Source organism: Oryzias latipes, chromosome 11, assembly GCF_002234675.1.
Source record: "Oryzias latipes chromosome 11, ASM223467v1".
Lineage (NCBI taxonomy): Eukaryota > Metazoa > Chordata > Actinopteri > Beloniformes > Adrianichthyidae > Oryzias > Oryzias latipes.
In genome coordinates, this window is record NC_019869.2 from 12,678,369 (window position 1) to 12,703,344 (window position 24,976).

General features: G+C 40.6%; 1 protein-coding gene across 19 annotated transcripts in view; it reads left to right on the forward strand.

Moving 5' to 3' along the window:
* The window catches only part of adgrb2 (adhesion G protein-coupled receptor B2), a 320,439-nt gene extending 297,877 nt beyond the window's left edge, over nucleotides 1-22,562 (forward strand). For 13 of the 19 annotated variants that reach the window (XM_023959844.1, XM_023959845.1, XM_023959843.1 and 10 more), the window contains 2 exons: nucleotides 14,402-14,455; nucleotides 18,678-22,562. In XM_023959844.1, the coding sequence (XP_023815612.1) occupies nucleotides 14,402-14,455; nucleotides 18,678-18,854 (231 nt within the window). In that variant the 3' untranslated portion in view covers nucleotides 18,855-22,562. Of the gene's footprint in view, nucleotides 1-2,355; nucleotides 2,438-7,743; nucleotides 7,796-14,401; nucleotides 14,456-18,677 lie in introns of all 19 variants that reach the window. The other 6 variants (XM_023959852.1, XM_023959857.1, XR_002874120.1 and 3 more) reach the window with 5 other exon arrangements.
* The last annotated feature ends 2,414 nt before the right edge of the window (nucleotides 22,563-24,976 follow it).

Here is a 24,976-nt window from a genome sequence, read left to right on the forward strand (position 1 = left end):
GATAAACTTTGTAAATATAAAAAAAAAACACTATCTTAAAGACCATAATTAAAATGTTAAAACAGTGAAACGCTGGAGACAATCACATCATAATTGAAAAGTATAAACGCCACTCAGAAGTTCATCACAGTTAATATGGACAGCCACAAGTGAGACCTAAAGGCAGTGTCACTACCGCTACACACAATCTGCGCATTGTCCACATATGACATTTTGGTCCTCTGTGATACATGCGTGATATATGTAATTCATAAATATTTCTTGGAGATGTTGGTCGAGGGGTTTCACGTAACAGCATATCAGCCGAGACCCTCTATGGACATCTGCCCACATCCACGAATGACGAACGAAAGAAATACTTATGAATTACATGCCATGCATGTGTCACAAAGACCAAAATCTAATTTGAGAAAAAGGCAAGGATAGTACGTAGCGGCTTTGTAACACGGCTTTGACTTAGAACTGGTGCAGTTTAAAGAAATCCAACTGTTTAATTTTAAAAAAGCATAGCGAGAGCCCGCGGCGGAGCTGACCATGGTGCTGACACATGGTGCTGACACAAAGTAATTTCTGCTGAATGTCAACACAAAGAAATTCAATGAAGCGCGGGTTTACGTGTTCTTTGCATGGTTTATTCATACTTCTTCCGTGGTTTTAACGTGGTTCATTCGTGATACATCTGTCAAAATTTCACATAAAGAACCACAACTTTTCTCAGTTTTTGCCACATAAATTCACGTATAACAATCAGTGCACAATGCTCAAATTGTATGTAGCGGCAGTGTGACACGGCCTTTAGTATGGGCTAGCCCGCACGATTACAGTAGGGACAGAATATGACCGATGGCTATGAATTATAAACCAGACGTATGAATCAGTCAGGGCTAACCAATCACAGCTGGTTTATAAAATGTATGTTTGTTTGTTTTTTAGGTTTGTGACACAAAGCGATCCTCTTTAAGTTTGTCCCTGTTTTATCTTCCACTTCCTGTTTGTGTTAATTCATGTATGCCAGTGGGAGAATGGGTATGTGGTGCCCGGCTGGACATAAGAAGCTGAAGCATCTTTGAAATATTAATACACCATTAGAAGCAGACAAAATGCTCCCTACATGTTGCGTACTGACCTTCACAGGGCCACTTCCATTAAGTATTAAACACACTCTCACTCCACACTCATCTGCCTGACTGCAGTGCGTGGAGCCATGATGAGTTAGCCAGCCTTGATAGGTGTACTCTCCCCTGGCATGGACGGCATGCTGGTTCACATCTAATTTACAGCGCCAGAAGAGAAGCAAAGGCTAGTCTGACATCTTTCATATTCTCCACGCCATGCGGCCACGCAGAGACGATGTACACACACTCTTATGAGTGAATATGCTTCCACTTCTCAGTGCCTGACCCCTCTGGGCCGTTGCCTTCACTCCTCATTTGCTCAACATGTTGAGTTTCAGAACTGTTGGCTGTCTCGCCGCTCATTCATGCCAAGCCAATATTTAACAGAAAGAAGGGAAATAAGTGGAAATGTGAGATGCTATCCAATTTTAAGAAAATAAAATAAAAAATAACGTATTTTATAATTATAAGGTTATATGTAAGTCCTTGTGACAAACTGGTAGAACAGTTTCCACTTGGTTTCTGATGTCAGGGGTTCCAAAGTTCTGCAATCAAGGAGCAGCACAGATGCAGCTAAAGTCCATTATGTTTAAAGTAAGTTGGCAGTTCACTTAAGTGTGAATAATTACATGGATAATGCCATCAGCATCAGGCCTTTTGACGGGTCCCAGCTTGAGTTCAGCTCTGCTGTTGTCCACATCTCACTTTGAGAGTCACCCCCAGACACTGACATGCTGACTACACAGCAATTATGGAGATGAGATGGTGTTTGTGTGGGTGTCCACGCGCTCAGATTAGAGTTTCTCATGTACGGCTGCATGCCTTTGTCAGCGTCTGCATGTCCAATTGTTCATTGTGTGTCTGTTTTATGTTCGAGGTCACTGCACACGCGTTTAGTTCTCAGAAGCTATATTTAGGAGACCAATAATGACTACATAAAATCTTTATGAAGCTCCAATTTATGAATATGAAATATGAGTTTCCCATATATTATTCGAGTGGTTTAAAAGCTGCCATTTTGTGTGAAAGTGGAAACTTAAAAATTGCATGCCTAATTAAATCTGTTACCTGATGATAGGCACCATTAAGCATCTTACATTATAAGGAAGGAGGTGAAGGACACCCTCTTTAACTTGCTGATTATAGGTGTAGCCATACCTCAAAGACGGTCAAATTACTATTTTGCTCAGGACCTCCAAAACTTTGTTATTACCAACGGTTGGTGTTCCCCTTACCACAGGTGCCCCCTCCCCCTCCACCGAGGCACAACACTGAGCCGTCGCTCGCACGCAGATCATCTCTTGTTTACAAAGAAAGTCAACGTAAGAGACACTGTACTCAACATGAACTTGATGAATAGGAACTACCCCAATGAAATGGAAACATGGCCTGAGTTGATGGCCCACTGTATGCTACAAGTAGCTTGCCACTGTTTGATGTGAAGCTCTTTTTTTTCGTGCAGTAAAAAAAGTGCATTTCCCGTCCAGCTGATACTTGAAGAAATACTTCCTCCAAGAAGATCCTTTGATTGAAGCTTACAATGCCTTAGTCACAACTGCCAGTATGGGTGGAGACAAGCTGTCTGTGGACAAAGAAATGGGCAAACCTGTGCTAGGCATGCAGGAGGCCAGCACAAAATTTTAAGATCATAGACCGCTCAGTGAACCCGTAGAGCAGAAACGTTCATGCACATTTTCTATGGGCATGCTGCGTGCGACAGGTTTAGGTGAACACTTGTAACACATTAGAGTAAGTAAGGGGGAAGTAGGTGAAATACGGTTTTTCATTTTTTTCCAGCTCCCATGAAACCTGTGGTGAAGCCTGTTGGTGCCGTTCACGTGATATGCCGCCCTCCATGCAAACTTTGTTCTTGTAGCCGGACTGTTCAAAATTAGATAATTAGAGTGTCGTTTGTGTTGGCATCATACTGTTGTCATACGGGCGCTTACATATCACCTGTACACTTTGTGCATTTGTACACAGTCACTAAGGTGCCATTACTCGCGCCTTACTAAAGACAAGATTGCGGCGTAAGGGCATCGTACAGCAGCATCACCTGTTCATCAGAAGTGCATGGAGCTTACCTATCCTTACAGATGCTTTAATGATACACTTACCACAATAATGGTGCGTTCCAGTACCATGATGTCCCTAAAGGTGGCTGTACGAGCCTCAAGGGAACTGCAAGATACAGCTGCACTACAACCCTCCACGAGCTTCAACAACCCAGAAAACCCTCAGCACCCGTACGGGTGTGTGTGACTAAGGCATAAGCTGTTACTAGGCCTGTCAAGCTTTAGACACTTCCAGCTATAAAATATTTCCTCCATTTACTGCAGTTACTTCCAGTTCGATTGGGTCTGATGTTTCCTAGAACACAAGCACAAAAACTGTGATCCCCAAAAACTCTAGATGAATTGGAAACTATAAACTCATCCATCTAACTTGCTCATAAAGCTGAACAAAAAAGCATTCATCCACTCAAAATGCTTTCAAGTAAGCCATTATCAGTTCATAAGCTCAACATCTAATCATGCTTTCATTCAGACTTTAGTGCTTTTCCTTTCAGGAGCAACATTACTGTCATTAGTTTCTCTCTACAATATTCCTTAATAAATGGCTCAGAAGAAAATTGGTGAAACTGAAAAAAAAGCAATTCTGTTAGAGAAAGAAATTTGATATGTAATTATTATCTTTGTTTTATCTCTTTCAAAAACTAAATCCCAGAAGAAATATTTTGTATTCAGTAAAAAAAAAAAAAAAAAAAAAAAAAGCTGACTTGTTAGACATCCGATGCCATTTGTTATTGAAAGTCTCATTGTGGTAACTCTGTTACTATTGGTATACGAAAATATATAAAAGTACACTATAGTAGGGAAAGCTTAACTGGCCTAGGAGCAGTATAGGTAATTAGGAGGAATGGTATTTACCCAAGCATTCGCTATCTTTTCTTTACCAATCGATTTCCAGATTGAATTCAACACAAACAGTGTCAACCTAATTGTTCAGGTGCTCATTGCCGACTTCACAGTGTTTAGTGATTATCCTTTATGAACCCCAATGGTCCCATAGTGTTGTGACGGGGCAACAGTTCCATGCATCCTTGCAAATATTTAATTGAACTTCAGGATCCTGCAAAGGCCAAATCCTTATTCTTCATCAGCATCTCTGCAGGATGGATGGATTTGTTTGGTGCTCTTTTTGTCAATGAATACCCACATTTTTTTGTTTGTTCTCATTTATTTGTATGTATGAGTTTCATTTGGTATGGTATTGTTTATGTTGATCACAACACATCATTTATTTTTGTTTCCATGTCACAATAACCGAGAGATAAATATTGTTCTAATCCTATTATTAAAAGTGATATGATGATATGCTACCCTTAACTCTGACAAAAATAAATGGAGTTTAACAAATAGCACAAGTAGGAAAAAATAATATGAAGGCATACACAAGTCTTTTATGTGACTTTTCTCCCAAAAAAAGGTAAGATGTTTGTGCTGGTTGTGCTGGCATGAGTGGATATCAGAGAAAAATAATAAATAAAATGACATATATGTATCAATTTTTGCTTCTGATTCAGCATTTCATGTCCAAATGAAATGGGCTTGATGTGGTCTTAAGTTATTTTAGACCCAATTTCATGTACTTCCAACCTATCCAATTGTGATCTCCACTTTTCTATCTCTTTCTCTTTTACCCATTCTGTCATTCCTCTGTGTTGCCCGTCGACTCGTAATGCTCATATTTACCAGTTGGATGGCTCGAAGCTGTATTCTGGTAGATCAGCATTATGCTTAACTGACAGAATTGAAGAGGAAAGGCCTGAGTGGGAAGAAGAGGGACTCAGAGAAGAGCAGGCATTAACCTCTAGTGTTGAAAATCCCCTTGTTTGAAAGCTCTATTGGGCAGCTGAAAGCAGCGGAGCTGCTGTTGTGTTATGGAGATTCATCTGAATGTTGCATATTTTCTGCAGATTGATGCCAGGAGTATATAGCTGAGAGATTTCTTAATGTAGGATATATTTCTGCTTCCCTTATGCTAGGTGGATTTCTGAAATTCCATAGTGAATTGGAAGCAGATTTTTGCAGGAGGGATTCTTCCCATATGAGTTTGGTTTTGCTATCACTTGTTTCACCCTCTGCTGAAGTGGACAGAGTTGACTCCACATTAATGCAAATGGTAAAAACAAATTCAAAACCTCCTCTGTTTTCAGCGCTGCACTCTGGTAGGGGCCAGATGGAGGGAGTCCACTCTTGTTGTGTATTCCACAATGGAACTGTAAGACAAATCGAGTTATCAGGGTTACTAGAAGACAGCAATGATGCAACATCTATGTAATACAGCTGGCAGTAGCATCTTGGGCTAAGTTGAGGTTCAAAGCTGCTCCTTGGCCTGTGTTGTCGTGGAGTTTGCCTGCTTATTTTCTATTCTCTCTGCCGGGTTCAGGGGGTCAAAACTTAAATTTCCGTGTCCAATGAAGCGCTGATGTTCCTGGCTGTGCGTGGGATGCAGGGTGGGCGTGAGATTTTAAGGCAGAATTTGCACAACATAATGGCATGACTAGTGTATTGTTTTTCACCCTGAAGTTGAATATGTTAAATATAGAAAGTGTGGAACTGTTTTCCTCCCCTTATAGATGTTGGGGCGCTGTGAGAAACACTATAGGGATGGGATGAGGAAAAAAGCATCATGTTGCCTTTGCTGGGATGTTACCCATTTGTTACAGAGCAGAAATAAAGAGTAGACATTAAAGACCCAAGCTGATGAAAAATGGGGTTTGGGTGTTTTCAATGTGTTCTTGTGACATTCTTCTGATGATGGGGGACATATATAAAGAACATTAAGTTCAAAATTGCATTTCTGGGTATTTCTTTATTTAAATCAGGAGCACACGAAAAAAATTCTGTTGAAAAAAATCCTATTTGTTTCGTAGAAAATATGCTGGACGGGCACAAGCTTCCTGCTCTGCTCCATTCTGCTGTATCCACTTCCAGATAAATACATCCATGAACGTCTTTGTTTTCTTCATCTGATCTGGAATCTGGATCAAAACTGTACGGCTGGAAAGCTCGCCATCTTTGTTGCATCCCCAATGTTAGGCTGGGGTTGTGAGGGGCTGTAAGCTAAATGGAGGACATGTAAACAGATGGGAAGGGGGGCAGGATTGCCACCAACCACAGCTCAGAGGTGAATTTCGAATGAACTCCTGCCGCTCTGCAGAAGCTATGTCCTAGCAAACGACACAGGTTTTTTAGTTTGACTAAAAACAGAATAATCATACTTGAAAGACCACTGGGAATGCTTTGAAAATAGATCAAAAGCTGAAAGGACTGGGTCTTTGAATTTAACTTTTGTTTAAAAAAAAGTTGGAGTACAATTAAGGAGGAATCTAAGAGAAAAAAAAGGAAATTCTATTTATTTTTCCAGTTTGTCTCATTAGGAATGAGGATGTAGTGCGTTCGATGACAAAGGCCAAACTTTAGTTGATCCAATGAGAGAAATTTGTCTTGGAATACGAAGCCTTTTGGTCTTAATAGTCAATCTGCTCGCATTAAGCTGAGGGGTTTCAATTTCACAAACCAGCAGGTCCACCCCTCTTCTCCCCTCTTCATATCTCATTCCCCTCTCCATTCGTCCTCACAGCTTGACATTTTCAGTCTTGGCGTCTCCCTCATTTACTCGTTTCTCCCTCTAAGCTCAGCCCTCAGTGGCACGTTTGAGGCATTAATTGAATAATTAATTCCTCTCATTAGCTTGTTTTTAATTATTTCCTTGCTTCATTCTCTGTGCCGAGCATAAACTCATCAGTTGTTTTCATCCCTCTGCACAAATTGCCCATGAAAAGTGAGGGCCGTTGAAGTGTAGCTTTAGCACACTGGCTCTATCAGTGGCTCCTAATGAGGGGACGGGCAGTCCAGGCGGAACAAGCCTAACACTGCCTTCGTGCACCAACAGGCACAATACTCATTTAGCTCATTTAGTGTCTTTGGGCCAATTAAAAAGAGGTGAAAAGGTCCGAATCACCAGCTGGAACTGTTTTCTGTTTAGGAGCTCCGGCCATGGATTGTGCAGGCCCAGACGGCAGCAAACCGAAGCTGTGCGGCTGATTGCTCGTTTGTTTGCAATGTGTTGCACTAATGGAATTTATTTACCCTACATTCACCAAATGTGGCTCCTTTGAAGAGCCTTATTACTTGTGACACAGATTCCTTTGCAGCTAAGAGGGTAAATGGTGCTAAACGCCGCAGCAAAAAGTCTCTTTGTGTGCTTTGTAATGAATTACGCCATTGCTGAATCAAAATGTTTCATTAGCTGAGTGGCAGAATGTCATAAATACACAGATATATTGAATACAGTTATGCTTAAGTCGCACCAAGCCCACTCAAGGCCGTGACATGGGCCAAACAGTCTGATATCCACTCATTTTGTGCTTGGCTTTTTGTTGGTGTTTCAATGTTGTTACCCTTTGTTTCACTTACCCCCAATTTTCACTGTTATAATTTCTTTGCCTTAATGCCAGAATTGATTGATTTCTGCTTCTTTCCCTTGTTTTTGTCATCCCGTCTTTGCACCTCATTTGCTGACTGGGCCTTCATGTGGCATGCATGTTGTCATGTCCCAGTTTGATTGTAGCCAGACAGTCAGCAGAACCATGGGCCTCCAAGTCAACAAAGGTAAAGTCAACCCAACTAACTGCAGCCATCTGTCCACCATCAACCCATTAAGCCATGCTGGACATCCACAAATGAGCGCATTGTCACCTAAGCAAATGTGCAGGAGTGGACCTCTGCCACCTGTCCGGTGGCAGAGCCTTCTAGAAATGTGTGAAGCTGCTGTATTTGTGTCGTATGTACTTTCCCCTGATGTAACCCCTGATCTCTATTTCGCTTTATAATTCTTGGTGGCTTCCTGGTGAATTGTCTCTTTGTCGTGGCTTGTTCCGCCTTTAGGACAAAAGTGCATTAAGTAATGTGGGCTCTCTCTACCTCTTTCTCTTGTGCTTTGCAAGCTTGTTTTATTTAACTGCATCAAAATGCTTCGTTAAAGACCCACACTGATGGAGATAGTATTTTAAAACTATTTTTTTTCTGACTATTTAAGAAAACTTAGCTCAAAGATGTATTTATTTAAATTGTTGTGAGTCAGGAGCAGTCAAAGAGGGAGGGGCCACAAGCTTTCTGCTCCGCTCCATTCTGATGAATCCACTTGCAGACAAATGGATCCATCTGAAAAGGCATCTGGCTCAAAACTGGACGGTTGGGTGCCTCTAATAATGCTCGCCTTTTTAATATTAGATGGGGTGTGTGAGGGGCTGTAAGCTAGCAGGAGAGCACAAAAGCGGAAAACTCTTATTTATGGGTGATAGGAAGGGGGAGCGGGGTTGCTCCGCGCCAACAGACCTGCCCACAACTCAAAGGTGAATTTCTAATGAACTACTGCAGAAACTATGTCCTTAAAAAAACCTAACTTTGTTTTTTTTTCTCAATTTCGTTAAAAATGACAATCATAATAATAAAAAATAAATAAAAAAACACTGTGAACACTGAAAATAGATCAAAGGATGAGTGGAGTGCGTCATTAAACAATATGATAGAAATATTCAAATAGTTGGCACATTTAAAGCTGGGTGTTTGGATAGCAAAGTGAAAAAAAAAATCCCTAACATTACAGTAGCATGGCATAACAAACAAAAAACATGAATTAAAATCATACACCAGAAATAGTTGTTGTAGTGCAGTTTTGCGCCAGTTCATCCTTTTGATCTCTTGTGCTTTTAATGGTTACATTTCAAGCTCAGTTTGAGCTGCTCCTCACGGTGTTTTAACCTATTTAGTTCCTTCTTTGTTTGAAAGAGGCTGGTTTAATTAATGTCCTTCATGTCCGTTTTAATTGTCTCTCTGTTCCATTGGCTGTGTGGCATGTTTCATGCTCACCAGAGCCAAGCTGCCAAATGTAAACTACCTTACTTAAACATCATCTTTGTGACAGAATTAATCCTGACGTAGCTGCCAGTAAAAGAGAAAAAAAACACACATTAACATCATCTAACTGCCTTGTTGAACATTTTGGTTTTCAATGCAGGTTCATCACGATGTCCCCAGATCTTCCAAAGTTGGAACATGATGCAATTTCTCTCTGTTTTAACACCAAAAAATAGCTGTAAAAAGCTTTTTACAGTTTTGTAGCTCAAATATTCATAGATAGTCATAAAAGTTAATGATAGTGATAGAATGCTTCATGGTCTACATAGATCAGCTACGGTGAAGGAGAGCAGTCAGTCTTCCTTCAGTCAAAGGCAGCAGTCTACCTCTGCTTGTAGTTTCAAGAACATGCCAAACGTGCATTTTTGAACGCACATTTAGCCCATGGTGTTCACACTGGACAAGCAGGAAGGGAATTCTTCTTCTTTTTTTCTACTGTTTACTAGCGCATGTCCATCACCTACAGTTGGAAGAGACTAAGTGTGAGGTGTCAAAACGGTGCAAATCTCATCATTTTTTTTTTGTCTTCCACAGCTCAGTTCCAAAATCTGAAAGACTTGTTGTCTCTTCTGCAAAAACTAATAAGATTTTGAATAATGCTGACAGGAATCAATCATTTAAGTAGGAGTGGCCACAAAGAAAACTTCAGTGACACAAAAGAAAAAGAATGAAAATATTCAGGAAATGATTTTAGGCTTTAAGCTGCTTACAATCCTGAATCAGTTTAGCACAAACCTGTTCCATCAAGTTGAAAGCAAACAGTAATTGGAGTATCCATCAGTTATTTACATCCTAGCTGGGTTCTATCGACAGGATTACACCTATGGTGATGCGTTGCTGGATCTAGGGCTGTGACGATAACCGCATCACCGCACTTTTTTTACGCACTTTTTTTTTTTTTTTTTACGTTTTGCATATGGTGCGTGTTTGGAACTATAATAAACACATTCATCTTTGCTGATAATTTCCTTTTTCTGCTAGTCCTGTGTTCAGACTTTCTTTCTTTCAGACTGTTGTCTCCTTTTCTCCCACGGCGCTCGTGCTCTCAGTGTCTGCCTTCGCGCTGCACGTGGCACGCGGCTCCGTTTACACAAACAGGCGCGCGCTTTCAGAAGCAAACATCCTTATTCTACAACAGAAGTTTCCGTCTCGTGAGGAAATACGACAAATTTACTGCTTTCTAATTATTAATTTCCATTGTATTCATTTCCATTACAAGCTGCGTGCGTTCCTAAGTGCGCGACACGGCCGCCCACCGGAGGATTTTGTGTTGGGGGGGGTTACTGTCCTCCTTCAATCCGTAACACCAAACATGAACGCACGCTGTTAGATTTCCATGAAAATCACTACATGTTTTGTTTGGGAACTATTTTTTGCAGCGTAACGTTACGTGTCTGTATAAACAAAAGCGGAGCCTCCTGCCCCGCCTTCTTCATGGGTGTCAGGCTTCATGGCAACCGGAGAAGTGACAAAGTGTCTGCAGTCTGTTTATTACTGGGCAATAAATAATATTCTGAGAAGATGTCTGTACCAGAGAGCACAGGTGAAACTTGCGTGCAGCTCCAGAGCGGTCCGCTGCAGAAGAATCAACACACACCCCCAACACACGTGTGCGCACCTTCCTCCTATTCCTACACAAGACGCTCCGCGCTCACACACAGTCAATCTACAACACCTATAGTAAGTTCACAAGTTAGATATGTAGTTGTTAGTTGTTGTCATTTGTTGTCATTGTTAACAAAGAATAGTACGTTGTAACTGTATTTATTTCCGATGCGGCCGCCGGGGGATTTTGTGTTTTTTTTTTTTTGGGGGGGGGCTGCGGTTAACCGCGACACCGCGCCCCCTTGTGGTTCATCACCGCGGTGATGAAAAATTCAACACCGTCACAGCTCCAGCTGGATCACACCATTTGAACGTATATCAGAAGAGTTATTGAAGTAGGAAGTCCGAATCTGTGAAGACCTTTCTGACTTTACCAAGTCCTCTGAGTGCTGCACTCTGATTGGTTGACTCCGCCTCCTCTAACCCTCCCTCCCTCCTAGTTCCATTTTCGGACACAGATCAGTTTTGACACAAGTTTCTTGCAAGGAATGTGTCAGAATTCAGAGCGCAGTTGTAGCGCACTTGTGATTTGCGCCAGCAGATTTGAGCAGTTGTGATCACAGATTTGACGTTGTAACTCTAAATGAACACATGCAAATAGAAATTTGTCAGTTCACAGCAGAAGATTTTTTACACACAGATGCAGATTTTTGGTGTGCAAGTTCTCACATTCTATATTACAACTTCTCAGATTAAATCTACAAGTGTGTTCTTTTTGGAGCATATTTACCTTCATAGACTTGGTGTCTGGGGGAGGATCCCTCCTTCATGTCGGCACCCCTTTGTTTTCTTCGTTTTTCCGGAATCCGATTTTTTTAGGAGTTTTTCCTTACCGCGAAGGAGGATCTAAGGGCAGGGATGTCCAGTTTAGCTTAGTCAGTTTGTTAGTACAATTTAATATTTCCCTATTGAATTCTATGTATTTATGATCCTTTTGATTTTATGTTTAACTTTTTCAATTACCGATACGAAGCCCATCGAGACGACTGTTGTTGTGAATTTGAGCTATACGAACAAAATTGAATTGAATTGAATAAAATTCCAGCTGGACACAAACCTCAATTATTAATTTCTGCTCCATGACCAATCTTCAAACAATTGGCACTTTCATGAATTATGTGGGACTTCCTCCATACTTCACCACCAAGTCCCTGGTTGGTCAAAGTTCGACATGATTTAACTTGCTATGCGCGTTCAATACCTGTGGCTTTTGTACACAGGGCCCAAAAACGGTCTTAAAAATGTGCGTCGCTTCGCATGCAAAAGCCTGAAACAACCATTAACAAATGTTTTCAATAAAAGTGAACGCTTGGATCCGTTTTGGCTCAGGCGGTGTGAACATAGCTTCAGAAGGCTCAAATTTACAGCAAAGAGCAATGTGTCGTGCATCAATATATAGTAAGTGAATGTCTCAAAAAAAAAAAAAACATGCCATTTATGACAACATTTTACAAAAGAAATATATATAAAAATGACTAAAATGCTTGTTAGCAGGAAGAGACTAGAATAAATATACTGTAATATATTATAGTTAATTACTTGCTGTGTTTATTGTTTTAGCATCTCTGCTGTCAATGTTGAGTTATTATAGAGTAACGAGCTGTATAGGTTTGGAAAGTTAACATCAATCTTACAGTGGTGGACAAAATTGTTGGTACCCCTTAGTTTAAAACAGAAAGTCCACAATGCTCACTGAAATGACTTGAAACGTTCAAAAGTAACAATAAATTAAAATGTATTGAAAATTAAATAATCAAAATCAGCCATTACTTTTGAGTTGTTGATTAATAGAATTATTTTAAAAAACAAACGAATGAAACAGGACAAAAATGACAAAAGGACAAAAATGACAAAAAAGGACAAAAATGTTGGTACCCATAACTTAATATTTTGTTGCACAACTTTTTGAGGCAATCACTGCAATTAAACGGTTTCTGTATTTGTCAATGAGCCTTCTGCACCTGTCCACAGGTATTTTGGCCCACTCCTCCTGGCCATAACTAAGAGCCTGCAATGGAAAAAGCATGGTCACCCCAGTGTTTCTTTCGGGATCTGGGCACATGACGAAGAGATTAGCTGGCAGACCTTAAAACTCAAGAATGGCTGTAAACAGTTAAAAGCTCTGTTAAACTGTAAACTGTGGCAAGACCAAGAAGAGCTTTAAATTAAGAAGTAAAAGTTTAAACAATTCTAAAACTGGTAGGGAGCAACATGACAAACTGATTTATCATGAGAGAAATTAGGGTTCAGGAAGTGCAAACAACACAAATCTGCAAGTCGAAAAGTATATAACTACTCACGAAACGCATACAAATGTCATCTAGAGCCATGGGGTAGCTGTTCTCACAGAAAACACTTGTTGCTTTACTAACACATTTACTAACACAGAGGTCACAAGGAAATCAGACTACTGACTTGCTACGTGCACATCAGGCAGTTAATGCCCATTCCACAACGCACTGAACGTGCATTCTTCAACATGCTTTTACCATATGGTGCTCACTCTGCACTGTTGCTATCACAGTTGGAAAATGTTGAAGTGGTCCAAATCTGGCTAATTTTGCTCCAGGGTTTTATTTATTTTTTTCACAGCTCCATTCCGATATTAGAAAGACTTGGTGTCATAGAATTCCAGTCGGGCACAAACTGCAATTATCAATTTCTCCTCCATGATCACTTTTCAAACTGTTAGCATATCCATGAATTAAAAGGGACACTATACTAAGGTCGCACCCCGCATTCAGAAAATTGGACTTAAAAATGTGCATGTAGACTTGTGAAGGCGAGAGCTTTGAGTGTGGAAACCAGAAGGTTGCACATATGTACCTTTACTTACTATTTATTGGAAGCAGCCACGTGAATGCGCATTTCCAAACCTCGTTTGAACATAGCACCACAGAAGAACAACATGACAAACCTTTGTTCACTTTAAGTGTAAGACAGGGCAATAAACCAGAATACAGGTGACGCTGCAGAGGTGCGGTTTACTAACAAGTTTGGGTTCTGGAGTCAAAAATCATCACAAAAAAGATAAAGTCATTCTGTATCTAAGCTTTTCCATTTAAGTAACACAAGCAGTGTAAAAATCAATGTTGCAGCTTTTAGCAGATAGCATTTCCATGCACTAATTACCAGATTAGTTATCATCTTTCAACACTGTTTAGAAAACATGAGCTGCAAAGCCTCTAGCCCCGTGCATTGTCAGGACTTTCCCAATCTGATGACTTTACACCAACGTGTCATCCATTCTTTCATCCTTTTTGTAATGGTTGTAGATGCTATTAGTGGTGCATAACATTCAGAATCTTTCCAAATCCCACTCTGTCCCTGCAGCTGCAGCTTCTTGTGAGCTTTGCCAAATCTGAAAGTTGAAAACCCAGCCTGCTCCCCCACATTGTACGCATGTGTGTGTACAGCCACCGCTCCTAGTCTGCACTGCATCACCTCATATGTGCCTGTAAGACTGTTGCACACATATGTGTGTGTGTTTGTTTGGGGGGGGGCAAAGGATACAAAGGGTACGGGGTAATCACAAAGCAACAACTGCCTGTTCACCTGATGAAGGTGTGGGAACACTTCTGCTGTTTCGGGGCAGACTTGTCAGTGACTGTGATCCCTCCCCTCTCTTCTCCCTTCTTCTCCTGTTCTTCCTCTTTCCCTCATGCCTTCCTTCCTCTCATTTCATCACCACAGAGGGGAAAAAGATGGAGCATTTCGTCTGCCGGAGGTGAAAAGAACTCGTTGAGTGTAAGTAGAGGGGTGTCTGGCTGAGAGCGAGGGATAAGATGGGGCTTTTGGGCAAGGAGGGAATGGAAACAGGCAGAGATTGCGAAAAGGGAATGATACACATGCAGTAGCAGCACAATCGCGTCAGCCGAGCCTCCCAGGGATAAAGTTGGGCTTAACTGCAGCATTACCCACACGCCCGCATTACAAAATGTTCCTTCGCCAGCATTTAGCATGCAAATTGGCTCCCAGATTATGCCTTTTGTATTCATTTTACCAACTGTCAGGCTGTGACGCGGAAAGAATGATAATCAGGCTGATATTGCCCCCTAGCGCTTTGGTGACGATTATCACCACAGCTGAAAAGTGAAACGGGGGGGGGGGCAGTGCTGTATAATGCAGATCAATGAGTTTGCATGTGTGCAAGCCAGATGAGGTGATTAACAAGGACCAGGGGTGTAAATAATAGAATGTGTTCTGTTCAGTGAAGGTTGGGGGGGGGGGGGGGGGGGGGGGGGGTGAAAGCATAAAAGAAGCTGAAATGGGGTTTGTCTAGTGGGCGATGGAATTGATGAGCAGATTTTGCTGAGTTCTTTACCTTGAAGACCCACTCCGATTATCATTTTATCTATCTTCTAAGTGTTCTCAGTGGTCCTTTAGTGATCAATATACTGTTTTAACACCCCCCCCCCCCCCCCCCAAAAAAAGAAGGGTCGTTTTCTAGGACATCATTTCTGCAGAGAGCCATGAGTTCATTAGAAATTCCCCTTTGAGTTGTGAGTGGGACTGTTGCCATGGAAAAACCCCACTCACCCTTCCTGTCACCCATAACTGAGAGCTCTGTTGCACACTCTCCCTCTAGCTTACAGCCCCTCACAACCCCAACCTAATATTAGTGTTGCAACAAAAAGTGAGAGCAATATAGGAGCGATCCATCCATACAGTTTTGAGCCAGACACCTGCTCGGACGGGGAAAATGTAGCCCTTCTAGCAAATTTGATCTTTTTCAAACAATTTTTTTTTGTCTGCTCCTGATTTACAACAATATGAACAAAGAAATACTCAGAAATGCAACTTTAGGCTTTATTTTCATTTTTACATATCTGCCATCATCAGAAAAATGCTACAAGAACATGTTAAAAACACCAAATACACAGTTTTCATTGGAGTGGGTCTTTAAATGGGTCACATTTGGACAAAAGGGTTCATGCGAATCCAAACCTTCCATACATTTACGCTCCTGAATAGTTATTTACTGATGCTCGGCCTGTTGGGCATCCAAACTGGATTTTTGATACATTTAAAGCCCATTTGTTTATACTGAAAAAATAATAGACATATTTTTAACTCTTTTGTAGGTTTTTTCTTTTTACTATTTAATTATGTTTAAGTACAAGAAAATATAAAGAGTTTAGAAAAAATATGATGGTCTTGCACATAATTATTTTTTTTCTGAAGGACATCAGAGGATAAAGATCTGACAGTATGATTGCAGAGTGAATGATTATAGTGAGTCAAGTTAAAAGTACTGGAAAGTACAGAAAAATAAAATGTTTGTGTCATTTCTAAACCGATTATGGCTGCAGGCGTAGTTTGACTTCTTTTTATGTTCATTTGTCTATACAGCTTTGACTCCAAGACTATGTTTAATGATCAGCCAGGAGAAACTTCAAGCCCCTGATGTCTGCTAGCTGTAGTGAGGGTCACCTTCCTTCCTATGCTGGCAGGCACAGTTCTACGTAAATTCAAAGTTGTTCCGAGAATCGCCTTTGACTTTTGATGAAATAATGAGGTCTGCCCCCCTTTTCTTTAAATCTCTACTCTGTGAATTCATAAATGTAAAGTAACATCAAAAAACTTCCAAACCTTTTGAAGCTTCACAAGAACACAATTTTTATAATGCAAAAAGAGAAACATATTAATCTCAGGACCACCTGTGTTCATTGTGTCTGAAGAAAGTAGCAAGAGTGACTGTCTTGTCCTTTGTGTGTTTTGCTCCATCAGGATTCATCTGAGTCAATTATCTCTGTTTTTCTTCCCACTTGTGTCCATTTTATGACACCTTCAGGACACAACGAGTCCAATTAGAATAATGCTTTTTCTTTCTTTTTCAGTCTGATGAATTATTCTAGCTCTAATTGTGTTTTTTGGCTAATTACCCAGCGTGCATTGTACCGTACCGTGCGTGGAGGGCGTATTGGCAGACCTCTTGCAGTAAACACAGGTCCAAGCCAAGAAGATCTTCATGCTTTGTCACTTGGCTAAAGCTACTATTTGGAGGCGGTGGAAGAAAAAACAAACTACACATCTGCAATCAAACACAGCAAGAGGTTTTTTGGTTTTTTTTAGGAGAAATAACGACAACCATTCTGAATAAGAGGCATGTGATCCATTACATTCGGTGCAATGGAAATGGACTAATTTCCATGTCGGAGGGCATGTAGAGATATTTGTATGGTACTTTAGTGTCATTAGAATAACAATAGCTATGTTTGATTATGCTAATGTTTGCAACAATCGATGGTTCCTTTCTAAAAATGCAATAAAAGGAATTCTTTGATGGTGGTAAACAGTTTAGTCTACTTGGATAAATAACTCCAAAAACCAGACAAAAAAGACACATAATGGTGGAACATCTGCTAATCCATGTCATAAATATTATTTCCTTGAAAATACCTTTGATCTCCTACATATTTTTGCAGTATTTTCTTTTAAATGAGGTTATTAAATTACAAGAAAAACATGCAATATTTGACATGCAGAGCAACTCTTGAAAGATTTTAGGCGTCCCATGTGACAACCAGCATGAGCTCCAGGAACAGGTTTCCTGCACATCGCTGAATGCATCATAACTGCTACAAAGAGGATCTGGGAAAAAGGAAATAACGACTTGGGATAAATTGGGTTGAGTAGGAAGGGGCTTCAAAGCCTCTAAAGAACTGTAAACAGCTTATGTAAAAATAAGCACCACCCATGCACAAACAAAACCCAACAAAATGCATTTCAAGTCATGCTCGTCGTGCTTCTTTCCAGTGTTTTACAGCAGTGACTAGTTGCCGGCTGCAGCATCAAACAATGAAAGGGATACAATTCCCTTTGAGGTGGTCTTTCATAGACTTCTAACTAAAAACAACTTTTGGGTTTATTTAGAAATAAAAAAAAAACCTGCATGCAAATCAGCAATTTTTCATCCACTTGTACACTACTCTAAGAGATAGATTAAAAATAAAATGTATGATTCATGCTGTTGTAATCTGAGGCTGCGTACATACAGAATGCAATTAGTGCATTCAATGTGTGTCCGCAGTCTCTCTTTTATAGCACATTTTGGACGCCTGTCCAAAAGAATGTTTATGAACTTGATGCCCCAGACAAGTGTGGGGGGAGCTATCATCAAAAGGTGTTGCCTCATTGCTCCATGCAAGTATAGACTGTATCTCATTTGTAAAACATGGAAGATACGGATGATGATGAGAGATCAGGTTTATTTATTTTTTTTAAAAGCTCTACAAAAGTATCAGTCATCATGTCTCCATGTCTGGGTTCAGGAGATCATTCAGAGATTCGGTATTCAGTACGATTCAGTACGGTGAGCTTCACCATCTACTGCAGGAGCCGAATGACGGATCCTTTTAGCAGTATTTCCATCTCTCTGTGACCCAGTTTGACGACTCGTTGTCCCGCATTAGTCAGAGGATGAAAAACATAAAAGAGAAACTGGCTGTTTAGAGGGAGGTTTAGAGGTACTTTTTGCAATTGTCTTGATGGAAACAAGAAAGAAATGTCACAAATTTTAGGAGGGGAAGGATCAGATTCTCCTCCATGTTGGTTTTTGACTCCACCCACTTATGAAGCCATCGACACATCAAGCGCTAAAGCCTTGTTCCTGATTGGTTGACTCAACACAAAGTTCAGGTATTTGAACTCTGGAAATGCTGCAATGCCCAGAACGGGATGTGACGGCCAAAACACGTTGCTGCCAGACCCCTGTGATGCGCTTGACGCTGCAGGACCTCTGATCACGTCTGTGCATCGACTTGACAGGATACCCCTGACGTGCTTTCAGTGTGGATACAGCGTAAGGCTTTAGGAGCTTTGTTGTAGATCATCTTAAGAGAAAATAATGATATAAGTGAATAAAATGAATAAGAAACTTTTACATTTGTAAGAACAAAGCTTAGTATTTTTTTATGTGGCTCACTCTTAACATTGGTATTTTTCTTTTGTCGTCTTTGCCCTTCAGGACAAGTCAACTCCAGAGGACCAGAGCTCCTGGGACAGCTTCAAGACCATGACCCCGGAGCTGTCCATAGTTCCTGGCGAGCAGAAGGACCGCTTGGAACTGCACAATAAGAACTGGGACTCGTCCTCAGCTAATACGCCCGACTCGTCCGAGGGAGACTTCCAGACTGAAGTGTGAAGCCTAACGTACACACTCACACTTTACCATACACAGAAGCTCACGTGGAGATGCAAATGCACAACGAGAAAGTGGACTCCTGAAAGACCAAGCACGGGAACATGACGGTATTTTTTCGTTTTTGCAAGGACCTGTCTCGCTGGGCTCCCCGTCTCCGTTAGGCGCATTTTGTCGGATCCCAAACTGTTTACTGCTGGAGAGGACATACGCGGGAGGGGGACGATGTTCTAGTCTATATTTTCTCAAAGACTATCGAAAAAGGAAGAACAGGGCCTGGATACATCTGTGACTTGAGATGATTTTAAATGAACCCTAACATAAGAAGAAAGTATGAAAAACTTTTTTTTTTTTTCTGAAAAAAATGTCTTGATTTTATTCTGGAGGGGAAAAAAAGGAAAATCTCTTTGAATTGTTTGACTTTGGGAGGGAGGTGTGTGTGTCGGTGATGGGGGAGAAGAATATTTCTGCACCATTCAGTTCTTTTTATAGCAAGAGGAACAGATCTCACAGAGGTTTCTCACAGTTGCCCCCAAGCAACCCGCTTTCATTAGTTTCTTTTATCTCACTAATGGATGACGAAAGCATTCTTGTCTTTCCATGTGGTCTTCAGTCTGTCTCATCAAGAGAGTGAATGGGGGGGTGGAGATGTCTAGGGACAGATTTGCTCGCTGATATGTGCCATTCTCTTTTCTTCAGGTTCCTGCCGTTCATTTCTCTCATTCCTGTGTCAACATTTTCTTTCATTTTTTATTTCTTCCTGCAAATGTCAAAAAAGAAGACAAAAAAAGAGGCACCTGAAAGAAACGACTACAGTGATTTGTGGTCTGCGCTCCAATTGTTCACAAGAAGCTCATTCATTTTTAGGCTGCTTTGATTTGTGCTTGTGCTGCTTATTTCCACCACTTGTTCTTGTTCCTTTTTGTTCTCAAAGAGAACCGAGTCACGAGGAGCTTGAAATAAATTAAAAAAAACAAAAAAACACACACTTCTAACCGCACATGAGCTGTCCTTCCAAGGTTATGTGCGGAAAAAAAGGAAATCCAAGCATTTTTCTGCCTTTTTTTTCTCTCTACCTCCAGAAGATAAATGCGTTTAAAGATTGCGGCTCGTGAATCCATTTTAGCCATCACCTGTCAGTCACAGCGACACCAGAGAAGTCTGTTCCAGTCATTTTTGTCTGATCCCTGAACAGCATGCCACTATTGATCAGTTTACCCCCCCCCCCCCCCCCCCATTCAGAAGTTGACGGCGAGAGCCACCAGTTGATGATTTGTGAAAAATAAATTTCATCTTAAACATGAAGTGCTACAACTATGCTTCTTTGAGGGAAAAAAAAAATAAAAAAATAACCGCCTCACCCTTTTTCTCTGTCACTCCAAAGCATGAAATCTTAATGCCAACAGCAAAGTCAGACGTGTAATTCCATGTTCACATGGATTTCTCTGTGTGTGATTATATCACGCGTCTGTGAGCACAGCAGCTGCAGAAGGAGAGCATGAAATAGAAAGTAAGAGCGGGGATTCACAGAGGTTAGAGGGATACACTATGTCAGATTCAGGAAGAGCTGACAACGATGCTTCCTGCTTGACATTCAACGTCCGTGCTGCAGTTGTTACAGATGATGCCTTCCCCCACTGTTATGCTGCGTTCACACCAGCCATGTCGCAGGTTCAGGAACGGGCTAAACGTACCTGCTGGCTCCCAAAAAAAAACAGAAACGTCAATAGAACAAAAAAGTAAACACCTATTACTCAGTCATTGTATTTATCAGAATGACCATCCAAGCTTTTTTAAAAGTTGTTCTTGCTTATCCCATTTTTTTTTTCATGATAAAATTTGTCCTTATTGCATATTATTGAAGTTGTAAACTGGCCAATCAGATGCCTCACTAAAAGCTTGCGGTGCCCGCTGGCCCCCACCTTGAACTTTTGAAACGTTTGACAGATACTCTTGAACCTGCTTTCAGTGAAAGGGGTGTCGACTTCGAATAAGCTCACTCCTGCCTGGCGACAGCAGTTGTCATGGAAAGATCAACTTGGACCAATCACTGCTTACTTGTGGCTCCCAATGGCGGCGTCTGTATTGCGAAAAAAATGGCGACTGAATTGACTTTTGCTGGAGTTGGAAGCAAGTCATTTTCTATGGGTGATGTCACTCTCACTCTGTCCAGTTCTCTTATACAGTCAATAGTAACTAGCCTATATTAGTGGACGCACCTGCATTTTGAAGAGACTTGGTGCAAAATGTTGTAGCGGTGCTAATCTTGTGAATCTTCCCCCAGACTTTTTTCTTTCACAGCTCTATTCTGATACATGAAAGACTTTGTATCATATAATTCCAAACTACAATTACTAATTCCTCCTTCACGATCAATGTTCAAACGGGACCGTGAATCAAAGAGGACGCCATCTATACCTCACTGCCAAATCCGAGTCCATGATTGTTCAAATTAGGTTGTGTTAAGTGGCTTCGCTTTTTGGACGTAGAGCCCCAAACCTGGCCTAAAGACCTGCGTAGTAACATGTGAGTGCAGGAGTTTTGAGAACAGAAGCCTGGATTGCATATTTAAACACACACTTTTTATTGAAAGTGGTCACTTAAAAGTGCACGGAGGCTGGTGTGAATGTAGCATAACAGTGTTTGCACATCAGTCATCCTAACTGACTGTGCAGGATGATTGCAGCAAGAGCCTTGAGAAGTCCTAGGTGAACATTTTAGTCTAAATAAAAAGACTGGAGCTTGAGGGAAACTTAAGAAAACAAGGCCAAGACACAATTGCCAGGCAGAAACGCAGGAGAAGTGGACAGCTCAAAACAGCAATTATCCAGGGAAGGCGATTTGTCCTGACATTTTCCATTGCAGCCCTCAAACCATCTGTTTAAAGATCCCTAATGTGGTAGTAGAGCAGTGCAGCGCAGATGGTGAGACAAGAGTGGCGCCCTTGTAACCTTTCAAGCTAATCAGCTGATAGGCAAACCTACAGCTTGCCCTGTCCTAGAGGAGCTAGATTGGTTTGATCCCAAGTTTCAGAGCTAAGGTCACATTCACCTGACCTTCTGTGAGACTCCGCACCCAGATCCACTGAATAAAAGCAGCAGTCTGGCAGCTACACTCAGTAGGTGTTACTCCACAGCCATTTTTATTTTTTACCTTACAGCTGTAAGAGATTCATTTGGAGGAAAAACAAAGTCCTGTTCCCATGGTAACCAATAAAAGAGATCTGGAGAAAGTGAGAACTACATGTTTTGGTTTGCTGTGTGACATTTTGCTGCATTCTTTTTTATGAGTTTGAAGTTTTGATCTCCAAGAATGGTAAGTGAAATCCTGTTGACTGACTGAAATCCTCTTCTCCCGTTATCGGTTGTAATGCTAACATATACAACACAAGGATCAGAAAGTCGGCATGTCAGCTTGTCGTGTCCATTTCTCTGTTGGAAGCTTGCCAACGTCAGCAGCCTAAAAAATAATTTGAGATGCATAGAAGGTCAAATTTACAACAGAACTTCACGTCCTTCACTTTCCGACCCTCTGCCTTTGATGCTTAACTTGTTAACCAGCTTCTTCAACCATCCATAACTCAAGTTGACTTATTATTGACAACAAAACCCTCCTTTTCTCCTTCATTTTTTTTTATACATAAAATTGTGCAAAGTAGTCCTCTAATGTTTTCATAGTGTCTTTTTATATGAAAATAAATTTTCAAACCAATGTTTTGCGTCTCTTGTGCTGTTTCAAGGGCATCTGTTGAAAAGCTCTAGTTTTGGACTGTTTTTGGAATCCCGTGTTTTCATCATATCACCCTGGGAGTCGACCATAACAAACTCTGTTACCCAGAAGCATCGGAGCTTGACTGTAACCAATCAAAGCTCCTGCTGCTCTGAAGATGTTAGAGGAACAGCTCGGTGAGCTTCAAGATTTATTCTTTTGGTATAATCAAAGGGGGAAATATCAAGTCAAAGTGATAATTTTGTTAAAAATATACAGAGCTCGGCCGACGTTTACAGTATGTTAGTAAAAAATATTTTTTTGGAAGAGGTTACTGTAAAAGTAGGTTTGCTATGTAAAGAAATACAGCTATATATAGAAAAATGGACCCTATGTGTTTTTATGTAAAAAAATATTAGAACATTTATCACAAATCAAAAAGTGTGACCTTGAAAAGGTTAAGAAGCGGATGCCAAAAGTACAGTAAAATTATGTGCTTTTTTGTCAAATTCATTTTTAAAATAAACACAGGACCCCCCCCCCCCCAAAAAAAAAAGAAAAAGGTAATTTTAGATTTAATTTTTCCTTACAATTTAAGGGTTTTGGTTTCACCCATTGACTATGAGAACTGGGGCGAGAGAGTGTGACTTACCAATAGAAAATGACCAGCTTCTGGCTCCAACCTATGGAAGCGATTGTGTAGCATAAATAAAAAGAAAAGTCAAAACCAGTAACGCTTTTTAATTTTCAAAATGAAGCTGCATCAAATGACTCAAAATTAAAATGAAAAAGCAATGTTTCAAAATGCTTTGAAACATTCTACTTTAACACAGCTTTTTCTGTCACTTAATTAAAATGAGAATGAAAGTGGTATTTGACATTTCATTTTCAAAAAGTTATCATGTAAATGTGTAGCAAAATTCATTTAGAAACGTCTAATTTGACAATAAAATGGATTAACAGAAATGCTTTTTAATTTTTAAAATGTAACTGGATCAAATGACTCAAAATTAAAATGAAAAAGCAATATCTCAAAATGCTTTTCATTTTATACTTAAAACCGCTTATTGTGTGTCATAATTAAACGAAAATGCAAAGAGGGGATTGCTACATATTTTAACATCCACCCTGCAAAATCTGTAGCAAAATTCATTAAAAGTGAGCATTTCCAGAGGGGAGGCGGGGCGATGACGTCACTGCTTTCTCTGTGTGTCCTCCTGCGAAGAGACACAGTCAGACTAGGAGCAGTGGAGCTTTCTGTTAGCGGCAGAGAAGACGGCTTTGAGTTGGTTGTGAACTTCTGATGACTGTACACAGCTTCTCAGGACTACATAGCAGCATGTCCGCCTTCTGCGGTCCTCATTCGGACGCACCGCGGACAAGCTTTTGTTCTTCGGACCGCCAGCTGCCTTCACATAGTGGATCGCGAAGCTCCCGATCATGATCGCTGAAGGCGGAAATGCTGCTACGATCTGAGAAACCATCATATGAATTTGTGTTTCCAGTGGTGTCCAGAACAAAAATAAAGACTGATGTAATTCCCACATATTTACAAAATTATTTGCAGCTTCACACTGAATTTGCTGTTTGATGACAGCTGGAGCCACATCAACAGATAGCAGATTTCCCCATGCTAAACGTTTGCTGGTTGGACCAACACTCACTCAGGGCGAAGCTGCAGGAGAATATCTTCATAATGTGCTTTTATCACACAGTTAAGATTATATTTAAGGGCCTGCTCGATCACATGTTTTTAAATCGGTGCATTCAGAAAACGCTGAAGTTGGCTTGCGATTCACAGCTTCTGATTCGCGAGTGCACTTAAGGAACATTCCGCTGCATTTTTTGCATGAAGATCACCTAAAACCGGGTCCTGATCACAAACCGCTGGACCTGGACTGCTCAAACCTGGATTCCTGGATCTTAATGCGAAAATTGCAGCGGAATGTTCCTTTAGTGCCCTCGCGAATCAGAAGCTGTGAATCGCAAGCCAACTTCAGCGGCCGGACACACGGAGAAAGCAGTGATGTCTTCGCCCCGCCTCCTCACTGGAAATGCTTTTTCTAAATGGTGCTTGAATAATTCCAAATACGTGTGTGAACTTGATTGTGGTGAAATAATCAAAGCTCTTTTAATTACAACCAATGAGTGTTACATTTTAATGTGCAATAATGATTACTGAAATGTTTAAATTACAATCAATAAGCTATTGATTTTATTTACTTGATCTGCAATGTGTAGCAATAATTTCTGGTTTAATCTTATCATGTGTTCTAATGATAATCAATTATTATTACATATCGGTATCGTTACTGTTTACTGAAATCATGAATGAATGTTTTCCGAAGATCATCAATCATTTCTAGGCACTGGATTTTGTTACTTGAAGAGAATCTATCTGATCAGAACCGGATTTA